Source organism: Solenopsis invicta, chromosome 6, assembly GCF_016802725.1.
Source record: "Solenopsis invicta isolate M01_SB chromosome 6, UNIL_Sinv_3.0, whole genome shotgun sequence".
In the NCBI taxonomy this organism is placed as follows: Eukaryota; Metazoa; Arthropoda; class Insecta; order Hymenoptera; family Formicidae; genus Solenopsis; species Solenopsis invicta.
The window spans coordinates 23,696,494-23,722,647 of record NC_052669.1 but is presented as its reverse complement, the minus strand read 5'-3'; the positions used below and the strand labels follow the sequence as shown (position 1 = coordinate 23,722,647).

Here is a 26,154-nt window from a genome sequence, read left to right as displayed (position 1 = left end):
TGAATAACTCGTATCACCGGTTGCACTTCACTTTATCGTTCTTTTAATCGATAGAGTGCACTTCCTCTTAATATCCAGCGAGAAAGTAAGCGCCGGTAGAAAAAAAACAGTTATCGATTCTTCGCACCTTGATAAACGGCACGATTTCTCTCTCGACACGACAAATCGCATAATTCCGCATAAGGATCTGTTTAGGTCAGTTTCACTGTGTACAAAATAATGTACGTTTCGCATATAGTATGTTACAATTTTGAATCCGTAATTTCTACGCTATGCGACATATGAAATTTACAGAATTTCGCCGAGAATTCTGTCGTGAATAGCATATGTCTTCTGAAATGAGCTTAAAGCGACACGCGCCTGTTTATGCTGCGGTTTTATCGGCCAACTGCACCGGGCTCTGGATATTTAATTTCTACCTGCACGTCGTGCAATTCTTGCGCGCGGCGCATGCGTGGGTGCGTGTGGGTGTACAAGCACCGGTTTGCGATCGACTCGACATATGCCCCCTTTTTTTTTTATCCTTGAGACGGACAAATTTTCTAAGGGGGCGTCTAGAATATTTTCCAAGCGCGCGATCCCCACTCTTTCCGACGTCGAATAATATTATCGTAACATCTAACTCCGTACGTGAACTCTCGCGTTTAAATTTAGGTGCGTGAGGGATCATTTTTCTTCCTCGAGCGATGATTTCTGAATTATGAAGTGTCTCGCGTGAACAGACATTTTTTTTTTTTTTGTATCGGTGCGTCTCGAAACGCAAAACGAATGTCTGTATAGTATCAGAAATTACTCAACCGTCTACGAGATAATCCTATCTCTCTTTACCCTCTTGTCTTATCTAAAAAAAAACATAATCCGAAACTGAAATCGAGCCTTTATCTACCTCCGGTGCCATGTTTGCATAGGCTTATCACTGTCGTCCGTAGCGAGTTATATTCGGAGCAGGCCGTGTTACAGTGCATTTGCATATCTACTCAAAGAACGGCGCGAGATTGGAACGTTGACCGCACCATTGTCTCGCGCGAAATGCATCCGCGATCTACTTCATATGCAACACATGCTCACCGCTTTTGCTCGAATCGCGTCCAATATAATTAATATCCGAGATGCGAAATATAAAAATTGACTGTTTTTACTGCGCGTGTACGTGTCGCAGACAATAAATATAAAACATACATCTCTAAAATTTATAAATTGCTAATGTATAATTAAGTTTTAATCACACTTACTTAATTTATTTTGATGAAAATAACTAAATAGTAATACGCACGCATATAATGCAGCTGCGCTGCAGCAGGAAGGCGTGAACTCGGCGGAAAACGTGATGCAAATGTAAATAGGTGTACTAGGTGTACCGCGGCGGAGACGGAAATACAGGGTGCGCCGTGACTAACGTCGCTATTGAGAGCTATCAAAAAATTTTCAAGACGTTTTCAAACGTGCTTGCTTGTTGCGTCTATATTTAAACAATTCCTAAAGCATGCTCTACAAGAATTTTGAAAGAAGAAAAAAGAGAGAGAGAAAGCAAAGCGGTGAATATCGACACACAAAACGTATTCCAGCGGCGCGTTTTGTATTTTTCTCTTTTACGTAATGCCTGACAAGCTCCCCGATTTGGCTTCCTGACTTTTGACTTCTTGACTTTTGGCTTCCTGACTTTGATTTTTTTTCGAGAGAAATGTCTACTGTCATAATAATTCTGTTAACACCTATATTCGCGGTCTAAATCTGTATGACCTCGTAATTGCATATGCACTTCGCATTCGCGAATGCATGCAACACGTTGCCGTATTTTTACAAGAGTTAATTAACGCTGCCGTACCGCGAGATTGATTAGGGCATTGTAGATTAATCGGTTGTTGAGTGACTCGGCACATTTCGATCACTACGCCATAATTAGTTTACAAGGTGTACCTATGAATGCTGCGAGCGCGAAAGTGTCGAGGATCTCACATAAATCACGAAGAACCGGGTTTAATTTGCGAAATTGTAAGTGTATCTAATTTGTTTGTGAAATTCGCGAATTATAATAATGGCGATATTCTTCGCATGCAAAAGCATATACCAACAATCAATTTGTTTTAGATAGTTCGCGATTTCACTTTTCTTCGTCAGAACGATTATTATAGTCGTACAAAAATTTTTAATTCAATTTGCTATTTGTGTGTTTAATTTCGATATAGTGCAATTGCTTTTTATATTAAATATATTCTGTTAATCTAGAATTACAATTCTAAAAAAAATTTCTTTTAAATATTTGATTTTTTTTGCAGATTCCGACGTAAATTTAAATAGAGATTTCTAAATGCAAATTAACAAATTTAAATTTAAAACTTTTTAATATTTAACAAATAAGGTCTTGTTAATTCATTGCATCTTATATTGTTAAATATCAAAGAATCAAATTTAAATCAATTCCTGAATTAAATAATATTTTATTATTTTTAATTGCTATGTGTGTTGAAATTTATTACTTTAACACTAAATAGTTAAAAGAAAAACCCCGTTTAATTAACCTACTTTTGCAATTAACTTGCTTAATTAAATTGGTTTAATTACAAAGTAGTGTCCGTGTTATGATGCACGTATTAAATAATAAATTAACTTTGAGTCATCTTTAACATTTTTACAATTAACTTATTTAACTTCATTGTTTTAGTTAAATTGACGACATAACAGGAGCAATGATTGGGTAAAATTTGACACTACGAATTTAACAGTGTAAAAGCTTGTTCATAAGTTGGAGGCTGAGCCTTTACTAAGAAATTATTAATATATTAATATTAATTTTAAATTTGTCAATTATCTTTATAAGTCTTCCATTTAAATTTTTATTTGCGTTCTGCCTAACACGATGAGACACACCGCATGCGTCGGAATTCGCGGTCGAAGGGTTAACCAGACGATCGAAGCACTTGCCAATACGCAGCTCCCGTCATCGCGAACATCGCGGAAGCGGTCCAAACGGACCGCTCAAATATACCACACGTCACGTGGAAACGCGGGATCTACAATTACGCGATGCGCGAGTAGTCGTCGGCGACGGCTCTGCCGGGACCCGGCTCTTTGAAGCGTAAATATAGCGCACAAAACGACTCGGAGACTTTACGGCGAAGTGAATGGCGGTGAAGCGCCCTTCTCTCTCTCGTCCCTTCCGGCTCATCCATCGGCCCGTGGATTGATCGCGAAAAACATTGCGCGTACCTTTACCCACGACGTACGACTACATACCCGCGACGGAGAGTCGGAGATGATTTTCGCGATCTTGCGTCGTCATCGTCGAGCGAGAGCGGGCGAACGTGTGGCTAGATGAGCGTTGATTATCATCCCGCGAGGAGAGGAAGTCGTGCGCTGGGCGTAACAAAAATCTTTATGGTTCACAATATGTAGAAACGTATGCACCGCGTGTGTATAATGATATGCTCGAAGCGTACACGCCGTTTATCGTAAGCGCGCACGCACGCACGCATTCGCTCACGCACGCACGCAGGCACGCATGCACGCATGGACGGGAAGAACTGCAGTTTCATTTCGCCGAGCGGTAATTCAGGTCATTGACTCATCGACGAGAATATTTGTTGGATGTCGTTGTGAGTGGGACAAGAGACGGAGACAGACGGGGAAAGTGGGAGAGAGGGAGAGAAATAATTCTGTTGTATCATATTTCGGGAAGGTGGGGCAAAAAGTATGTATGGGGTGCCCAGGCATATCTCTCTGTGTAACGTTAGTAAAGTGGCACTCTCGAGACAGAGAAATAAATTGGCTGTAATCCGGGAGGGTACGACAAGCTTTGCCCTTGCCAGAATATTTCTGCATTGGCGGTAAAGTAACTCGTGAAATGGAGAGAGAGAGAAGTAAATTGGTCGTATTTCAGAAGAATAGGTCACATTAGTGTTGATGTCCTACTAAAACCACATACTGATGACTAAAGTCAAAGGTTAATTAAAAAGTTATTTAACGCCGAGAGTTAAAGGGAATTAACGTGTCGAATAAACCTTCAGCGGGATAGAAGTAATTAAATAATTTTACGGTTTTGTTTGAAGATTTTTCTTTTTTAATATTTTCTACGCTGAAAGAAATTTTTTATTTTCAAATAAATATATTTTTTTTAGCATTTTTCTGATTAAAAAACATTTCCCAAGTTTAAAAATAAATTATTTTATACGAATTTTTATTTAAATCAAAGAAAATGATTTGATTGGAAGAAATCTTTTTTTTTTTTTTCCAGTGTATAGTTGTGATTACCAGCGAATCTCACGGCAACGATTTATTGACCGATCTCGGAAAGCATTGAAAAAACTTTTTTCGCACAATTTTTAAGTCGTGAATTTTTCTGCTCTGGGTAAAAAGAAGAAATTATAAAAGACGATATTTCGATACTGTTGGCTTAAGATTCGCGATGTAGCCCATAGCTTTCGGGTCGTTAAACCTTTTACAATTAACGAAGAAGTGGACATGCTCAGACAGTCCTCGCTTCAAACGATCATTGCCTTTAATAAAGAAACAGATGAACGAAAATCGTAGATAAGATCGGCTGGGATATCCGGTCGAGCGTCCGTTTCCCTCGCCTCCTTCTGTCTTTCCTTCCACAGTCTGGTCTTCCTTTCGGAATGACCTGTCGAGTATTATCTTTAATCCTTTCTCCTTGAAACGATAAAATGTTTGACGTCTTCCGTCGAAGAGTAATCATTAAAAAAAATTCTCTTCATTAAATGTCCATTTTCTCGTACGGTTTTGAAGAATCGTCGTATCCTGCGTGAACGTTTTTTACCTTGTTTTTTTGAAATCCTGAAAGTTATCAAGTCACTGTTAGTTTTATCATTTACTATAATCGACAAAATGCAAATTTTAATCTTCGCGTTCTTTCGCGTGTTGCTTCAAGCAGAGATAACGTTCGATCGCTTTTATTGCGCCGACGTTCGAACGTCTTTATGGACGAGTATTTGAGATTGAAAAGATTTAATCGGCGTAGAAATATCGATTGGATAAGCACTGTCGCTTTTGCCGAACGAGCAGAGCCGCCTTGGTCTTCGCTTCGGTATCGTATCGCTGCATCGAGAATCGCCGCCGCGGCAACGTTATATCGCGAAGTCGGAGAATGTATGCCGGCCGTCCGACAATCCTGCCGGCGGAGGAAAGTAGAAAGTCGCACATGTTTACAGATCGTACACGTTAATCGGACGTGAAACGCAGGTGAACACACGCGACTCGCTCGGCTCGCACGCGGGAAGTCGATCGTTCTGAATGAGGTCCTCGTTAACGGGCCTGCCATTAACGATTCTTCGATTCCGCGAAAACATTCTCCATCGCAATTCGAGCGTGGCGCGTTTGATTCGAAGGGAACTGAGGTGTGAAAATTTCAACATTAATTTGCTTTTCCTTGCACAATTGGATTAAATTTAAGAAAAATTATTTAAAATGAACGCTGCAGATGTAAAACGCATTCTTATTTGCAGATTTAAAGAAATAAAAGTCGAATGAAGAAACAGTAAGCGATTCAAATGATCTTTATATCGTAAACAGAATAATTTTGCTATAAATATATTTCACGTGATTTCATGTATACATATATGCGACTCGAATCGAGCTCGTTTTGAATCGATGAATTTCGTGATAAACAAAGTGGCGAAGCGCACAAGTATGTAGCCTTCGGCTTGAAATTTCATCATCTTCAATTTAGCCGGCACGCGCATTTCGCGGAACGCGTTTTGGCTGGAATCGCCATTAAAGCATTTTACGCTTATCAAACGAGTGTACAGGCGTCACGTCGTCTAGACGACACTGAAAATGTAACGCTCGTCTTATCGATCTATCCGCAAGATAGGGTCCACGCTCGCGCGATTGTTGGGCATTGCTTTATCGTTAACAGTAGCATATTGTTTTAATTATTCATCGCGACGTCTGTTTCTCTCCACGGTTTCGAGTGTCATTCAGAAGGAAACCGAAGTACGAAGTATCTTATCGATCGTCGAGGAACGTCGCGCCGCGATTAGATACCGTATGCTTTACGCGATTTATCGCCGGATTTAGAAAGTTATTCCAGTGATTCGTTCGTCTTTATGACTGCGATCTTAAAGGTCGCGACGATTTATGGATTGTACAAGTGCACAGGTTTACGTCAGGTGATAACTCTGTTTCCGAAATTGAATAAATACATACGCGTTTCTGTTTGGGCGTTTAAACATTTCTTATAATTGACACACATCGTATAGAGTGTGCAATATCTTGAAATAAATTATTACCTTAAAAGTGTGTAATCACGGTGCTAATTACTACCGCAATTATCCACCGTTGTTAAGAGGATATTCTAGTTTAGAGCGCAAAAAGGTGGCCTATTTTTAGGAATTTTTTAAAGAAAAGTGCACATATTTTTCTATGCTTTCATTCATCTACTTATTTAGTAAATATCTACAATTTTCGTACAGCTAAATGGTTTTAGTTTTTATGTTTTACCTAAATTTAAAAACAAATATTTGTCAAGTCAGCTAATTTTTTCCAAAACTACTGAAGCTATAGAGTTTTGCTTTTGTATAAATGTAAAATAAATGTTTACTGTATGAACTAGGATAAATAAAAATATTGCAAATTATTAAAATAATGCTTTAAAAAAATAGGAATTGTGTTGGTGTTTTTTCTTGTTTTTTTTTTCTACAAAATTGTCTGAATTTAATGTATATGAAAAATATTTAATTTATAAATATTATAATAATTCTAGGTCTTGCGATAAATAGACATTTTACGTATTATGCAAAAGTTGAAGCTTCAGCAACTTTGAAATATTAACCGAAAAATGTATCCATTTTTTAATTAGCGTAACATAAATTAATAAATATGTAATCCCAAGCTATATGTGCTAAACATGTACAAGTAAATGTGTAAAAAAAATAGAAAAATATGTGCAGTAGTTTATTTTTAAATTCCTACAACTTTTTCACGTTCTAGACTAAAATATTCCCTTAATGCCGCTTTCTTAAATTGATTCAGACCGCATTTAGGAAAACTTATTTTGTCGTTCAGTTCGTCATTGCATTACAGAATTGGTTAGATTGCGGTTTCACGGTGTCACTGTATTCCCGGTGACCTCGTTACAAAGTTGCAGCACACGCCTCCCGTTCCCTTTACGAGTGGCACCGAGTAATTTTGCTGCACGTGCACCCTGTATCTCGTTATCATCCTAATATATAACCCATCGTTTATCCGGAATTACTTGTGAATCTCATTCATTCGACTCAATCAATTCCGTTTATCTAATTTCCTATCGACTAATTTAATTATTTAGCTGTTGTAAAATTTATATCGGTCACTACAAATTATTTGCTGCCGATAAAATATTCACGCGAATATGACCGATGAATATTTTATAATTCATAATATATAATTTTCCGATTTTTCTCTCGAGCTCGCTTATAAGCTAAAGGATTTAAATAATGATCGCATTGAAACGCCCTTTATCACCGCCTCCACCTTTTCCATTAAACGGGCGTATGGAAACGGGCGTATGCACTTCGTTCAATTGGCATCCAATAAAACTTCCATTTCGAGTACATATAGAGCGTATCAGAAGTCGCGTGCCTTTCGTAGACTTAAAAATCCCGATGCACTGTCTTCTTCGCTTTGCACGTTTCAATTACGCGAAATACGAAGCTCGTTAAATTTGCATCGCGATTTCACGTCTTCCTCGATCGCGGTGAACGCGAACGAAAAATTCGAGCGTGCCGCTCATGTACCGGAATCGATACGTCTTGGTTTGCGCATCGGGCGGTATCGACGATCGGGCGTGAATAATCACTTTCACCATTTAGCAACGTCGGATGCGAGAGATATCTTCGCGCCTAAACGCAAAGTGGCTTTAACGAGTTTCGTGGGACGAGATGCGCTCCCGCAGCCGCGATCGTTGCACGAGTTTATCGTCGGCGATACTCACGACGACTCGGGAATGATTTCTGCTTATTGCGAGATACGTAGGCGTTTCTCATGCGAGTTACCACGCTCCTCCGTAATTAGCCGCATGAATCAAACGATACACGGCTACTTTTACGACGGAAGGTGGGCTCCTCCTTGCTGTTCATTAATAGATTCGCAGGTGCGCTATGTGTAAAAGTGAAACGGGGATATGGGGATAATCTCTTAAGCGTTATAAATCTTTGCGTCGGCAGAGCAGTGAACGAACAGTAATAAGGTTACGATATATTTTTAAAAGAGAAAAGAATTAAATTAATTAAACCTTTGTAGAACTAAATTGATTAAATCTTTCTGTAATTAAATTAAATGTCAAATATCAAATTCAAGGAGAATGATGTTGAATTTTATAGTAATAAGTTTTTACAGTCTAGTAATCTTTTTGAAAGGATATGATAATCTTAAATAGACATAATCTTGTTGAAGAATTTTGTTTTTTTATGTAAGCAAGTTATGTTTGTTTAAGATTATCATATTCTTACTGAGAAAAAAATTTGTTGAAAAATTGAAATATTTACTTTGATACGCGCAATCAAATATTGAATTAATTTAATTACTTATTGATAAAAGATTTGAATAGTTGACACGAACGAATTATACTTTTATTTGTGCAACTGAATAATTGTTGAATCAGTCGAATGTTTAATTGATCGTGTCGGACTAAATATTTTAGCGTTTTAAACAAAATTTTTTTTCTCAATGCTCTTAAGATTTCATACTCTTACTTAAATATGAGAATACGATTGTTGATTTGATAATAATTTTTTTTTTCTGTATTCAGTTTTACGTCATTAGCAATACTCGTGCTATAATTTCTCGTAATTTTAACTGATTCGAACTGCGCCAGATAACGTTGCGTGAAAACTCGAGGGTGTTCGTCAAAGTTTAACAAAGTTCTGTCACTCTGATCTGACACCACTCCCGTGCCGTTTTCTCTTCCAATGTATTTATAGTTGAAGATTCTCTCATAGCGCGGGGCACGGTTGATGAACGAACGGTTACGTAATACGAACGTAGTTACGCAATACCGTTAATTACGTATTGCTCGTTAATTATTTCCACGCATGAAATCGACGGGACCGCGCGAGGCAGGAAAGGTAGAAAAACTCGGCGCACCGTGCGCACAGGCAGAGTCCTGATAGAATGATCGTGACCGTGGCGACTCGAAGTAGCGAAGAGCCCGCCTTTTCCGCGTCGGGGAGAACGGATCGCGTGGAAACGGTAACTTCCCTGCTCTCTAAACCGGCCTTCCGCGGCCAAATCGGCCATCGCCGGGAATTCAGGCCGATCCAGTATCCGACGATTAACGACGCGCGAGGCATGATCGCCCGCGTGGACTCGATCGTGGGCCGATGATTTTTCCCCTGCGGCTAGAGCTAGAGCCGAGACCGAGGCGAGGAGAAAAACGGACTGTCGATGCGCGGAAATCATCCGCTGGAAATTTTTAATGCAACGCGCCCGCGCACGTTTAACGAAGTCCGTCGTAATTTGCTGCGTTAATTACGGACGAAAATGATGATTATATAAGTACGTCGCGGTACAGTTAACCCAAGCGGGATAGCAACCATACGCGCAGTTCGCGATATAGCGATGCGGTAATACATTGCCGGGCAGAAAAAAAAATCACTCGCTGACTGGTATGTCCAAATTGATAGATCCTCTTTTGTTTCGCGTATGCGCACCGAGGTCACACATTGAATAATATATTGAACAATACGTTGCGTTGAGCAATTATACAAATTTTTAAACAACGCTCTGTCGTATCAAAATTGGAAATTTATTCCACACATTTTTTCCCTACATAATTATATATATTTTTTCATTTTGCTTAATTTTTCTTACGTTATTCTTGTGTTACCGATATAATCGATTCTTCAGTTTCGTGTCAGATGTATTTCTTGCCTATTCAATCAATAATCCGGAGTATATAGAATGTATGTACCGTAATTCGTCCTTGGCCATTGCTCGCAGCTAGAAAAAGCGCATTCCATTATCGGGGTATCGATGCACCGGCCGGCCGTTCGCCTCGAGCGCGTTTCCTTGGGTTGTGCAACGTCGGCCGCTCGGCGACCGCACGTAGCACGAGGCGGTCGAGCTCGAGGCGGTTAGCGTGGCCATCGGCGCGTGGATCGCGATCCACATACGAAACAGTGCGAGGTTTTTTTCCTTTACCTCCCTCGAGCATCGCGCGAAGCCGACGGACAGTCCTTCCGCGGTCTTTCCTCGCGGCGTTTCGCTCAGAGAAAACACTCCGAGAAACGGAATAAAGGACCGGGTGTGTGTGAGGAGGTAATGGGCACGCGGGAGTATGCCGGATAAAGATTCTTGTGAGAGTTAAGGCTTCTCGATCTGAATGATCTGGATACCGCGGTTGTTTTCGGTAAGAGCTCGCTTGTTGCGCTGTTGCAGGCGTATTTGCATGTGTGTGTGTGTGTGTGTGTATGTGTGTATGTGTGTGTGTTTGTATGTAGACACGATCGATGATCCCAAATTTGGAGAGATCGAAATTCCGGACACGTTCTCATATCTTCGCTTCGTCACGCGACCCAAATTTTACACGTTCAAATCTGAAATAGAAACCTTGATGTGAAAAAATCTGATATGAAGAAAAAGGAGGCAGGAGTTACTATTATAATTTTATGATTGTGTTTTCTGTTTGAAGTTTGTATAACACTTTCTCTCTTTTTTTTCCGATATTAAATGTATTGATTACTAAACTTGGAATGAAATGAGATTAAAATTTTATATAACACTTTCTTTCTCTTTTTTGATATTAAATTATATCAATTATTAAATTTGGAATGAAATGAGACTAAAGTTTTCATACGTAGTAGAAGGGTACTCTTTTGTACCTTTATCATGTGACACTGTCTATTGAATATTTGTATAAGAAAAAATAATTTACAGTTTGACTACCAAAAGTATTTTATAACTTACAATTTTAATAATAAAGAGGCTACGTAAGTAGCTGTGTAGTTACGAAAAATCATTTATTATTTGAGTATAAAGATTATTTTTTAATTGTTATGAAAGAAAAATTGATTTTGATTAAAGAGGTATGTATTTTTGCTCAGAATTTTTTCTAATGTTACAATTAATTTATAGAAAAAATATATTAATTTTATAATTTAGATTTCAATTTACAAGAAAATATATATTAATGTTAATATTTGAAAGAATATTTTAGAATTGTTCTTGTATTTTTCAACACTGAAATAAAGCTTGCACAATGAAAAATATCAAAACTGGTCAAAGGTACACCTTCCCTGACTACATATTTTACGAAAAGATTCGTTTTTAATTGTGCATCTCGAAACCATTGATACATTAATCTCTAACTTTTCTCTCAAATTTACATAAAAGAGCTACTCTCGACATTACCGATATTATTCGCGAATCTTGTTGTAGGCTAGCAGACAATGCAGCTAACAAATCGCGTTACGCAGCATAATCGGACGATCCCTCGCGACGATGTCGACAATGTTTCAACCTGTTTGCTGTCGTCGTCGATTACATCAAACAAGTCCTACAATGTCGAGAATAATTAATATTCAACAGCCGTGCTTTTTCTCCCCGCCCGTATTGTTATTTTTTTCTATCTTCTCGGTAACGCGTTGTACATGCTACGTTGTAAACGGAGCGTTAACGTGACTGGCAGAACGATTTTTTTGGCAAACTTCAAACTATCGATTTTGGCAGTAATACGGGACCCGTATGCTAATTGCGAACCGACGTCTACGTCCACGAGTCGAAGCTCGTTTAGCGATAAGAAAAGTTGGACGTTTATCCATCTCTTGATTAACGATTAAAATTCAACTCGCGCGTCCTTCTGTTCTAAACTATCTTATCGAATGCAACAAAACTCAATTTACCTTCTCATGAAAAAGTAAAGGATCCGTTCGCGTGTAAATACTGACAATGAGTGTGATTCAGAATTGTGCTGCTTTCAATTTTCTGGCACGTACGAAGAAATCGAATTGAAACGTCGATAACGAATGCATGATATTGTCGAAGACGTTTCTGCGTGTCTAAAAATCACTGACAATTTGTTGGGCTAGAGGTCATTAAACTTCCTGTAAAGAGCCAAAGACTCGATTCTCTAACCACTCACAAAGAAAAACATAGATATACATGTAGATACCTACGTACACGCATACGTGAACGTAGATTTTCAAATGTAAGCACTCGTAAGTCTGAGTTTGCGTATATGTTTCTCTTGTTAGAGCCGAGTGGTTAGAAAATCGAGCCCCAGATAGTAAATGTTTTAGGGCCGAGAGGATATGTAGATACTTGTATAACAAATGAGAAGATAAATCCTAAATTTTTTATACAAAATTCAATAATAATGCTGGCTGTAGGAAAAGTTTATCGACGAATCACGGTTCGTTGCGCGGAAAGAGCGCAACTTTACTAAAACTTTAATAAAGTATTTAATAAAGTATCTAAAAATTTAGTTGGATACAGATCTGAAAATAATTTTGTTGGACTTTCAAACTGACAAACAGTTGCTAGAACGCCAACTGTTTTTGCAGCGTTGCTCATCATGCTCGAACATCCATCACAATTATTTTGATGGTTCAATAAAATTATTTTTTTAGATCGGTATCCAGCTAAGTATCGAGATTCTTAGAACAAAATCGTTCTTTCCGTGTGGTCTAGGCACTTTGAGAATGTTACGCGATATTACGTTTAATCTCGCAAGAGTCCGCCGTAATAATAACGGGCAATCAGGACGGTAATGAAAATTGATCTTAAATAATCTCAACTAATTGCAAGATGATTATTATGCAATGACGCTAGGAGTACGCACGTCTCCGCAACGGATCGATGCACAAACGTAGTAGGTCGCGATACTGTAGTACGTATCGCGTATTGACTAACGCATGCAACTGACCTGCTCCAATATTGCAAAGATATACCTATGTGCGTTTGCGACACGTGGGTTTTTTCCTATTTAAAAAAAATTATCTCCGTGCGAGCCATCATTGATTGACGAATGATTGACTTTGACCCGTTCGACCTCGACCATTTATTGCGAGGTGAAATGTCATTTTTTTTATGTATAAACATAGCGGTGTATACGTGTTTCTCCGAGGCACGTATCTACATACATACCCACGTAACCGCGTTCCCAGAAGAACGCCCCGGGAGGATTTCGAGAGAATTTCACCGACTATCAATCTATCTATCCGAACGATTTGCAGAGCGATTTCTATGAGTGCAACGTGTATTCGCGATGCAGTTGAGTCGAACGGTACATGAAAAAAAAAAGAGCAGTCGCAATGCTCTCTTTAATTCTCTTCAAAAAATTGCTCTTTTACACACATGTGGGGAGCAGACTTTCAAAATGCGTTTTATCCAAAATTTATAATTTTTAGGAAACGAGGAAGAAAATCATAAGAAAAAAATTGTCCAGAATAAAATTTTGGACAAGACGCATTTTGAAAGTTTACTTCTCACATAATCCGAAATTCGAAAAATTTAACTAGCATTTATAAACATATCACAAAATTAATTTTATTCTACATGAAGCTGCGTAAAATTGAGTCAACTTTTACGACGATTGTTTTTCTTCTACTTTATAAAATATTCTTTTACGAATTTTTTTTGTGTCCATAAGTGTTTGAAATTAATGCTGCAGTTGACCTTTGCGACTGTTTGTATCTGGTGTCACATAAATTTCATTTTTTATTCGCAACATCGTGCTCCAATTGTCGATACTGTTGCTGCTGTTGATGAGAATGCGATTGAATTTCCCGTTCCGATCATTTGTCGCATTTATTTCTTATTTGTCGGAAGTCCGTAATGCAGTTTCTCAATACAGACAAGTTTCGACATTTGTGGAACGACGAGTGAAAGCAGATCCATTAATGTTTTTTACTCGATAATTTTTTGTCGCGCGGAATTAAACGATTTCGATTTTGATAAGATAAATATATAATTTTAATTTTAATTTTCTCTGAATTTATAACACATGTATAAATCATCACATTGCGTAACTAAATTATATATTGTTTCGAGTTGCGAGATAAATATCGTTTTACGGAACATATTATTTTAAAAGTTATTCAGCTTCGAAAAACGAAGTGTCATTTCACTAAACGTGTTCGAACTGCAGAGCAACTTATGCAGCACGCCTAGTGGGAATTTATTGGCATTGATTGCTAAGGCTGGTTCGATGCGGAATCACGTTTTCATAATAGACAGACACAGGTGGAAATGGGTCAGGCCACGCGAATAAGTTATCGCACCTGCATGAACAATCGAGCCGTGCCATTGACTAGTCAATAGCTTACTTAATGGCGATGCAGGAAGTGAAAGCGCGTCTCTCATAAATCGATTAATTTACATTTAATTACCGTGGCAATGCGATATTCAATTTATAGAATTCGATTTAAAAAATCGCAGAACTTGCTATCTTAGACGATTAGAAAATTCATCTTATTCCTCATTATGAAATAAAATAGATTCGATTAAAGAGAGAGATTATTGTTCCTCTTAAGAGAACCATATATTACATTCATACATATGTGTAAAAAATATCTTCCATCCTAGAAACTCTTCGACTTCCTTCTATCTTTTAAGCCTCTTTCTTTCGACTTAAGGTTATCAGCTTTCGCACGATTGTTTGCCGCGTTCGATTTCTCACGGCGTTTGATCCGCCGATAAATCATCCGAGCATGCGAGGAGAGCCGAGAGATCGCGTCGGGGAAGACAACAAGCCACCGCCGTCTGTTTCAATATATTCACAGCGCGATATGCAATATCTCCAGATACTAGAAAAAGTCGGCGACTTCAAATCTTATCGCGCCGATCACGGGTCAGTGATAAAATAGCTTTTTTTTATTATTATTAAGTGAAGGTTACTATCAAGATTAAGAATCGTAATTTATTGAGAATATATTTGTATTTTATTATTTTCAACTTTGTATTTTTTGAAAATAATAAAGAGTAATCTGCAATCGCGTGACGTGATATGCAGCGTAATATCCTCAATTGAGAATAATTTCAATCATTTTTATTGAAGTTGTATATAAGCGTTATTTTCTGGAGCCATAAAAATGAAGAGTCTCTGTAGCTGTTTGTGTGATATATATGTCAATGACGTGTTTCATTTCGAGCAACGTCTGCTCTATTCTTCGTGGGACGCGAGAGGCATGGTTGAACGAATTTCTGACGACGCTATATCGAAAAATCGATAACGCTTCCCCGACTGAACATAACGTATGAACTTGGCGAAGCCAAAACAATTTTATAAAATTCTACATTTGGACAAATACAATAAACTCTATTTGATACGCGCGCGAAATACAGTCTTTAAACCATATAAATACGCTATTTCACGTATGAACTATTACTATAGAAGGCATTTCGTACGAGTAAGCACGGAGCCAATTCGCCTTAAAAGCTAACAATGTAAATGGATTGCTTATATTTGGAGAATTATATTGAAATATAACTATGTAATAATAATAATAATAATTACTAGAGTGGAAATCGAACGACTGATATTAAAGTAAATTTAGTTAAATTATGTAAACAGTTAAACAAATTCTGTTGAATGTGAAAACTTTTGTCTAATTAAAAGTAACGTAAAGAATACTGTGTAAAAATATTTTATTATTTATTATAATAATAAAATATAATAATTTTTGCCAGTGATATATTTTAATTCCGACTGCAATCTCACAATCTCATAATCAAGCGACCTGAATTTTTATTTCGGAGAAGAGTGATCACAAATTAAACCCAGGTACCATTTCCCCTTGTTTTATACACATTTTTGCGATTGACCTAAGACCAGACGCGAGATTTATTTCGGTTATAAAGATCCGCGCGAAAGAAAGTGCAAGACGTCGTCGTGACAAGAAGTTGGAAACGGTTTGTTTGATTCCGGCGAACACTTCGCAAGGAGCACAGCATCCGGCGTCGTCGTCGTGATTCAACCCTATCTTTCTTTGCCTTTCTTTTTAATGTTTCCCGGTAAATCCACAACTGCGAAAGTCTGAGCGCGTACACAAACAATTCGCGGATATCCTTTTTTGTCTCAACGTCAGTGTATCGCAGATCACGTCTTTTTCTCCATGAACACGGATTTATAAAGTCATAATGTTTATACGTGATAACGCGATAAATGTACATTTCTACATTCTTTGCTATTGAACGCTGTCCAATTTTTAAATATTTTTTTTTTTTTTTAATTTAGCTAAGAATATTGAGATTTAAACGGAGATATATAATTTATAAATTTACGAGAGCATACGTAATTTTAGAACTGCTTTCATAATATTAAAGGAAACATTTATTGTAAAGTTTCTGTCGTGTACAACAATGAAATTAATTAGTTTGCCTATGCATTAATTTTTCTTTACTTTGATATTAATCTGTCTTTCAACAAAGTCGCACCTTGCAGAGAAATAGCAAAAGCTATTTTACGCTACTCAGTTTTATGCGAGTTGCAATTTCTATTTAATATTCCGCTCGACGGACGTTTTCCGAAAGAATTATGCGTCAGCGAAAGACGCCTCGAGTTGTCTGCATTCTCGACAGGATCAATGTAAGCCGGAACTAAATCGTGAGTGGATAGAGAAAAGAGATAGAGTCTCTGTCAAATGAGATAGAGGGCTGTCTCTAGCTTCATAATTCTTTATTGACTTTAATCTTCTCGCTGTTAAATCTTCTTCTGTTATTTCCACTGAGGAACATTTAGCGAGTTTTCCAACTGTGACATGAGGATGATTTTGCCCTATGACTTTGCAACTGCAGTTTCTCCCTTAATTCGTTCTCGGCATTTCTTCTCTTTGAATTGCACGGGAAGTTCGAGATGTATCTTCAGGGAATTCCCAATAAGATGCTCGATCATGTTCACTTCGAACAGGCGGTCTCTAAAGATGGAGATCAGGAGAGATACGTGGGTTCTTGTGTAATAGCTCTGCGTCCATCCAGTTGCCTAAGCGCACCACCTTATAATATTCTACTACTTGCGAATCTATTTGTAGCTACAGGCGAACTGGGTAGAAGTCATTCCAGGCTAGAAAGTGCATGTCACTTCTCCGTACAAATAAAAAAAAAATTCTGTATTATAGTTGAAATTTTCACATTATGATACTTATTTTCTTATATTTCTTGTGCGTTAAAACTTTTAATTTTTTGATTTTTGATTTTAAGGAAATGGTTCTTAGAATGTAGTGTGTAAAAATGTTATTGCAAATCCAAAATTAAAAGATTGTGTTTAAAATTATAATGGTTAAGACTTGTTTTTCTTAAGCATACTGTATAATGAGTTTTAAATTGATATCGTGCATCATTCTTTAAATTTACACGTGATTGATGAGAAATACCCAGACGAACAGAACATCGTCTTATAAGAGAATCCACTTTGGGAGAGCTTATTTTCTCGTCGTAGCAACTTCTTTCGCCAAGTGACCCTAATGAATACGGTACACCGGTACGCGGCGCATTCCGTCATCGCGATTGCCGGCGTATTTTTGACGACCTGTCTTTATTAAAATTTTTGTAAAGTGTCACAAATCGGTTAAAATTTTTTCCGTTACTCGTTCTATAAGCCAATAAGTCAATAGCTTCGCAACTATTAATGTCGCTTTTTAATTAAAGTGAATCAAAATGTGGCAATCTTTCATTCAATGATTTTTTTGTCCAAATTCTGTTATTTAAAATTTAAAATAATTCTTTGCGTTATTACTTTACAATTCACACGAAAAGAATGGTTGCGCTAGAGTTCTAAAAATTAAGCTACATACAGATTTGAAAATAATTTTCTCGGATCATGAAAATAATTTATTTAATAAAATGAAATTGGTCAAGTTGATTGCTAGAATGTCGAAATTTTTTACGGTATTGCTTATTATGCTTGAATGTCGTACGTAATTAATTATTTTGATAGTCCAAATAATAATTTTTTCGAGGGGGAATTCACAACCCAAAATTTTGTACACCAATGCCGATTTTTGGCATTGCTGTAAAACACTGCCGACATTTTTGTACACTGCCGACAATGCTTATTGTTAGTCAATGCCTACAATGCCGTCAATCCTATATTAAAATTAAGGCAATGCCATGCAATTATGAGCACTACCGCGTGCCCATTATCATACGCCAATGCCTGCACAAGAATTCTAAAGCTTTCCCGAAGTATTCAAAAATTTTTGTGCTCAACCCCATGATCAACTCTGAAGTGAGCTCACCACTCCCCAACCACTGACGACAATGCCGTCAATATTATAGGTCACTGCTTACTTTTTTCGGCAGTCCACTGCCGAAATTTTGTACACCAATGCCGGCTGTGAATTTCCCCTCGAATTTTTTCCAAATTTTTATTTTTCATATTCAAGAGAAATCTTTCTTCGTGCGTATAACATAAATTTTTCCCGTAGTACTATGTTAGATTTTCTTCAGCGTAAACGTCGGTTACGCCATTGATTCTAAACGCGAAACGCAATGCCGCCGGGCTCCTTCGTCTTTCACTGTGCTCGCTTCGCGGATAGCGGCCTTATTGCCCGACCTAAACCGCGCCTAAGTGTGTGCGTTCACGTGCCTCACAAATAGTCCGATGAATTCCGCGAGATACATGCAGCCGAGAGAGACGTCGGAAGAAAGGCCGCTGCAGGTGGCTGCAGCTACACTGCGGCGCCGAACACACGGTGACTGAGCGAGTTCGATCGAGACTTTAACGCTTGTCGGCGCGAGCAATCGCACTCTGAACGTTTCTATTTCCGGAAGTAACGATCGAGGTTGAGGAAAAATCCATATGGAAGAGTTTATGAATTTTTTTGCATCTCATGATATCTTGGAAATTTCGTCTTCTCGTTGCTTTGAAGAAAAATTTATTACCATATAGAAAACTTTTTGGAATCAAATTAGAATGTGGGCCAATATTCCAGAAAAGTTATAGATTTCGGTCGAGAGATCTATGAAGAATCGGATCGAAAGTGTAATGTTTTGGAAACTTGTTTCTAATTGAGATAACAGAATCGATTCTATTAATTCTATTGATTCTTTCCGGCGTTTTCGATTTTTATTTTATGTTAAAATTGGGCAAAACATTGAAGCACTTTAAATATTCGTGTTGTAGAAGTGTGAATTGTGACACTTCGGTAGATTTAAATCTCTCTTCGCGAAATATTTTTATTTAAAAATTGAGTAAATGTTGTAAAAGAGGCTATACTTCGTACACTTTGTTTTATTGTTACGTGTTACAAGGGTTTGCGATATATCGTATAGATTACTATTTTGTATTTCACTCGGATTTTTATCTGTCATGCGATTGTATTTGCCTACTTTGCATTTCTCGCGTCCGACTGCGGCGAGATGCGTATTTTTCTTGGGTGTGCGACGTCGCGTGGGCAATGCCCATGGCCGAAATCCATATTAAGAGCCTTCTACTGTTACCACGGATTTCACATCGTGTTTCTCTGATTGCATTAATTCAAGTTGCAGTCGTACTACGAATGTGACGACAAGCCTTTTGTCCTCGCATCTTATTCATTATGCAATTTTACTTATTTACTGTGGTATGCAGAGAGAAAGAGAGAGAGAGAGAGAGAGAGAGAGAGAGAGAAAGATAAGAATCTGTCAATATTGTAGTTTAAATATAATATATTATAAAGACGATTGTATGACGTATGCATTTAAAGATTTGGAAACGGAAACGCTAGTGACTCGATATAGATACAATTTGCATTTGGAAAAGACTTGTTTTTACTTATAAGTGTAAAGTGTTACTAATTAATTGTCAGAAACGTAGAAACTTTCTATAGAACGTATACACATCATCTTATGCTAACATTTAATTTGCGTGTCACGTATATCAGCAATTAATCCTAAAAAGGCAGGCTGCAAGCGCGGTAGATGATTCAAGAGTGAACCGACTCGCTAACGAGCGGATACATACTGAAATACTTAGCCAACAAAGCTTAAACTTCCTGCTGCCTGATTATTAGACTGTGGATTACCTCTGCACGACGATTATTATCTTCTCGATCAACAGTATCGTCCCCACTGTTCTCGCTCACGTTCCAAAAATGGTTGCCCCATTTTTATTCCATATTATAACTCTACTTTATGACGTGTATCATCCGAATGAATGTCGGCAATTAAAAATAATTGCTGCTATTTAATTTACATCTTGTTAAATTAAATCTTGCAGTTAATTGAAGATTTAATAAAAGATCTAAATTTTTTTGATTTCTCTGAATTGATACACTGCATAGGTAGAGCACAACGAAATGGTATTTTAAGTAGTTCAACTCGAACCATTGTTTTTCAATAATTCTTTCAATTTTTCTCCGAAAGATGTACAGTTTAAATACCCCAGAGAAGTTTTGCAAACGTTACCCCGCGACGTGAGTCATTTACATAAATGAAAGCTGACGTTTTCGCGGCTGTCTTACTCGCGTTTTCGTCGCGGAACAATGATCTGGATTGCAGTCGAGTGCCGGCGACGGATCTCGGACGAGTTAATAAAGATCGATGACGCGGCTGATGGTCGTGGAGATCACCGATCCGCGACCGAGACGCGTTTCCCTTTCCTCCCCTCACGGAAGGTTAATCGGATTGATCGAATCTGAATCTGCCTCCTGTGTACGTAGCATAGTATTCCGTGTCGTGTCATCGCAACCAGTTGTTAGCGATGACACGGCTTCTTTTTATAGACGTACGTAAACGTCATGCACGCGCACGTGCGTGCGTGCGTTGCTTCGGTGAGTCGGGTCCTGCCAGACACGTGTGCTAGTTTACATACGCGAAGCGTATACAGGGTGGCCCGAAGAGGCGGCACTTCGAGCACTCAAGATCTTTCGGCCAATCTATTATTAACGGGAATCCCTCGAGATATTAATAGTTCTCGGGCCACGAGGAATTTGTAAATGAAAATCCTTTAATAAAGAAATTTTAATCTTCACGTAATTTTAATAAGTGAACCTCACTATATTTTTATTTTGTTTGAAAATTTTGCGTGACGAACAAAGAGAGGAACAGGTGTGATTCATGAGAAATTTTTGAATCATTATTAATTTAATGTTAAATTTTCATGAAATTATTTTAAAACTTTTTAATTTAGATTAAACCAATTTTTCTGAAGAATCTATTATACACGAACTGAAACGGTTCAGTGAGACACCTCGTACATTTGCATTACATGCAACATTCAACCGAGTTGTACACGTAACATTTGTCAAGGAGTAAATGCAACGCAAATAAACGTGACGGAAATGTTGCGATTTTGCCAGAGGGCTCGCCGATCACGACGATCGATTTCAAACTAATCTCTTTGTCTCTTCGCAATTTACGCTCATGATACTGGGCGGAAGGCATGTTAATAGCACGTAATTATATACCGCGATTCGATCGAACGATCGCACGATCACGAGGATGGACGAAGTACGGAATAATCCATTCGCAGCGTTGATCTACAAGAGATTATACGGGTCGTTATTCCAATCGATCAATCAATCAGTCACGTACTCGACAGGATTATGGAATAAAACCAAAGGGTTCCGTTGAACAACATTTTACATTATCGTTCAATAAAATAAGTAATAACAAGGAATTATAGTTAAAAATTAGTCTCGTTTAATTCAAGATTAACAAAGATTTCTTACTTCTCTTAGGAGGATAGATTTTTTAATATGAATGTGTATTCTTCTACATTTGCATAAGGAACATCGTGTATCTTGTACATATTAAAAGACTTGATGTAAAAGGATAATAAGTGAAAATAATAAACTCTTTAGGAGTGCTATAAACTTCAAGGAAACAACTTTTCCGGATATTACTTTTATGTATAATTTTCTTTGTCTTATTATTTTTTTCTTTTTCTTTGAAATAAATATTTTTCTACTTGCACGCTTGTAAAAGTGTACCCGTCTATTTCATCGAAACTTGGATACGTCCTGTGGAAATCTCATTTGTGCTTAGATCTCATTTTTCATCGTCCTAACTCCGGATATAAAATCATCGCAATCTCTTCCTCATTTCAATTTCACGGCTGGCGGAACTCCGGCTGCACTCGGTGCATCTTTTCGTCGCGACCGACGTCAGGAACGCAGCTCGTTGCATATGGAAATTGATTGATAGTTAAACATTTTCCACGGGACTGTTACATGGCAACGAACCGCTCCCATGTGGACTGTAGATAATACGCGTGCTAAGATAACATTGTTGCTTAGGTAGCAACTGATAATCGATGCCCCAGTACAGTAACCTGCTACTTTTTTTTTTTTATTAAAGTGGATCATCGGTACAGCGTGTCATTTTGCAGTCGAGAGCTGCAGTCTGCGAATGCGAATAGTTAAATCAATTTAATTTATGTTGCGCGATGGAAAATATAACATTTATCAAGTACGTTCGACGGTCTCTCCTGCTTTCACGATATTCATTTCTAGAAAAACGCAACAAAAAAGCTCGTTTTAATAATTACGTATAATATTATGCAATTCTGTATTTATTACGAGAATTTTAAAATATATTTTTGCTGATATTTAGAAATTAGAAACTTTATCATTGATTTTCGAATATTGTATCTTCCTACTATATTCTATCTTTTCTTTCTTTCTCTCTTTTTTTTCCTCTGATCTGTAAAAGGTCGTTTTCTCCAGAATTTTCTTTATTACCAGACCCCGTCAAGCAAGTAAAATTAATTAGAAATACGTTCACGTTCATTAACATTGAAAAATCACCTGTTACGCGAGAAAGAATTGAAACAAGTAAAAACCATAGAGATCCATTTTACGACGATAAAACTCAAATGATCTCCAACGTTCGCAGTCGTGTCGACGTTATCAATCTGACCGCGGTGAAGGATCGCCGCGACGGAGCGTTTTTACAGGAGCGTCGGAAAACTTCCTCGTGCCACTTTAATCTTCATAACACACACGGCTCGGTATGACCTCATGCGACGGCCACTCCCATCCTCCCTAGCCCTCCAGGTTTCGTTCTCGTCCTTCCTCTTTTTCCGTTCCCGTTCTCGAGCTACTCGACAAATTGATTAGGCGTGCGATTTCGCGTGCCAAGTTGCCGCCCGCCCAGAAAAGTTCTCCGCGAGGAATTTTAGGAGTTCGCGAGCGACACGTTATATGACCCGTAGCCACGACCGCGTTGACTTTGACTTCTATTTTCGACACTTGTTTCTGGGTAAAGTACCCGTTTACAGAAACTTACGCGACAAGAAGACGGAAGTCACCGATTAAATAAAAATTTTCGACAAGAAGTTTTTATGTGAATTCTTTTTTTGTACGCTTCTAATTTATCGTTATAGCAAATTGTAAATCTGAAAGTCCGTTTTGAGTAAAGAAGATGAGATTCGCGTGAAGTTTCAAGCTCGAAGCTGACGCGTGAAAGTTCTAAAAGTCTATCATAAGTCGAGAATATTAGTGCCATTTTTGGCTTTCCCTCTCATCCAAGCGTACATTATGGGAAATAAAAACACGCGAGATAATTAAGCCTCGAGCCAGCGAGATCGACAAAATCAATGTGAAATCTAAAAACGCGGTGAGATAAGAATAACTTAGATTTCACAGGTAGGTATACATGCTGCATACTTTTTTTTTCACCTGTCTGAGCGAAATAATGCGACTCGATGCATTTCGCGAGTTCTTATATATACGAATGATAGGAATTTAGAAGTTTGATTTCGCCCTATTATAATATGACACTAGTAATTTCTTGCTCTAATGATCTGTTGTCGATTAATTAAATGGAGAGAGGCTCACTTTTGCGAAACAACATAAATCTTTAGTATTAATTAAGACGGAAAGAAACAGTTTATGTATTGTGAAAGGATATTAAGAGATGTTTTAAGCTAAAGAAGCTTAATACGAGTTCCAGAAATGATGTACGTGCATACTTAAAAATCTGTATCGAGGATCTATATTAAAAATTTTTAAACTTTTATGGATTGTGAGACTTTCAACGTTAATGGTGTTTGAACTAAAGAATTTATTATTCAACGAATATAAATTAGCATTTGCAACACGAATTTATGAAGACTCATGTATGAAAGCAGACCCTTATATAAAGCGAAAACCTCTTTAATAAAAGAGAACCAACATTTTATGGGACTAGTTCACCCAGGAAGGTACTGGCCACGGAGAAATGAGCTTTTCGTTGCTGATTTATTTCACGATACATGAGCTAAAATCTTCTCAATTGACATCTTACATAAATGCATAATTTATGCTATAGGAATTCTTCTAAAGAACAATTTTTTTTTTAAGTATCAGACTACTTGGTAAGACGCTCTATAGTTCTTCAGCTTATAATCTGGGATATATCCGGGATGTCGAGAACCTCGAGTGGCTCGTGAAGCTTATCTTATTGCTGGGTGAAAGGCACGGGTGCGAATGGAAGCGAAAATGGGGTGCGAAGACATCGTCGTGATCGATAGCTGATCGCCAATTATAATTTATGTTATACAGTTCTTAACAGAATTAGATCTATTTTGAATCAATGGCGAGAATGAAGGAATATTAATTTATATAACTTTGTAAAAAAATCCTTTTTTTTACAAAGCAGAGCAAAAAATATTAAAAAATCTGAAAACGCTACTTTTCAATTTTATTAAACTTTTTTCTCAACGACGTTAATGTTCCAAGTGGCGCCATCCATCTTCAAGTTGTGTAAAATTTTGATAAAAAGATTTTAATGTTAAAGTTGTGTATGAAGTTGAAAAAATTCTTTTCAACTTTGTTTAAAACATTTTTTTCCGAAAGTTGAAAACTTTTTCTTTAAAATACTGAATTTAAAAAATTAAGAGAGCTCTTTAATTTTATCGATAAGTCTATAATAATAATGATGATAATGATTTATATGAAATATAAAATATTATAGTGAATAAAGAAACAGAAACTTAATTAGAAAATTAATTACATTATCAAACTTAGATCGATATTGATTCTTGTCAAATATTTCCTCCTATAATTTTATTTCTCCTTTCTTTGTTTCAGGCCAAACAACGTGCCTCCGTAAAATGGCTGCTGTCGAAGGCATACAACAATCGAGTGCCAGAAAAACTCCGCGACCCTTATTATCGTGATCATGAGGTAAGCTTTAATAAAGCTTTGTTAACAAATTCGTTTCACGTTTAAAACCTCCAAAAATTTCATGAAAGTCTTTAGTAATTAAGTTTCAAATTATGTGTATTGCACAATTATAAATTGAAACTGACTTTTGAATTAAGGCTCCTGACTCCTCAGCCGAGAACTACGCGTTGACGGTAGCGACATTTCGTCGCGGACAAAATTAGAACTAATACACGTGAAACGTGACAGATTGACGATGAAATGTTATCGTGCATGTCATTTTATTATTATGTGTTTCATTGTAAAAACATGACTTGTCTCGTATTTACCAAATTCGTAAAAATGGACCGCGAGTAAAGTTTCTTTGAATTTTATACATAAAAGTACATTTTTCACTCCTTTTAATAGCTATCCGTGTGTTTTCCTGTCTGAATAGACGTCACTTTACGTGCTTTTTACGACTATTTACTGACTGCTAGGCGAAAAAAGGATAGTCGTGACCGATATTTAGAAATGTTTTAAAGCCATCTGATTAGTCTGTTTTATCCAAATTGGCATTATTTAAAAATGGCACGTCGGACAAAATTATGTGCCCATGTGTTTTCCTGTTTCAATTGCTTCACTTTACATGCTTTTTATAACTATTTACTGATTGTTAGGCGGAAAAAGGATAGTCGTGACCGATATTTAGAAGTGTTTTAAAGTCATCTGCTTAGTTTGTTTTATCCAAATTGGCTTTATTTACAAATGGCATGTCGGACAAAATTACGTGTCATTTCACGCAATTTCTCGCTTCTGACGTCACGACTTCAATATGGCCGCGGCGAGTACTCAGGAGCCTTAATCAATTAATAAACTTGCAATATTATGAGAATTGTAAAAATTTGATATATTTACAATTTTAAGAGATTTTCCTAGTTTTCCATTTAGTAACGCATATTCATGACAAAATGGATTTTTTTACACAGACGGAAGAAAAAATCTATTTTCTCACGGATGTATTTTATTATGACTTTTATGTGCATTAATTTTTTTACGACTGCTCAATCGGCTCCCTTTCGTGTGACTATATTGAATTTTCTCTCGTGAAAAGTCGTCAGTTTCTCAGGGTTCGATAAAAAAATTTCTTTGTAGCACACACATCATTATTTCGCGA

The 26,154-nt window shown here is 37.3% G+C and overlaps 1 protein-coding gene across 15 annotated transcripts in view; it reads left to right on the top strand.

Moving 5' to 3' along the window:
- LOC105193730 (patronin) overlaps positions 1 to 26,154 on the top strand; it is a 63,821-nt gene that overhangs the window by 15,589 nt on the left and 22,078 nt on the right. For 14 of the 15 annotated variants that reach the window (XM_039451144.1, XM_039451151.1, XM_026137822.2 and 11 more), the window contains one exon: positions 24,924 to 25,019. In XM_039451144.1, coding sequence (XP_039307078.1) covers positions 24,924 to 25,019 — 96 coding nt within the window. Of the gene's footprint in view, positions 1 to 10,300; positions 10,343 to 24,923; positions 25,020 to 26,154 lie in introns of those variants that run through there. The other variant, XM_039451149.1, reaches the window with a different exon arrangement.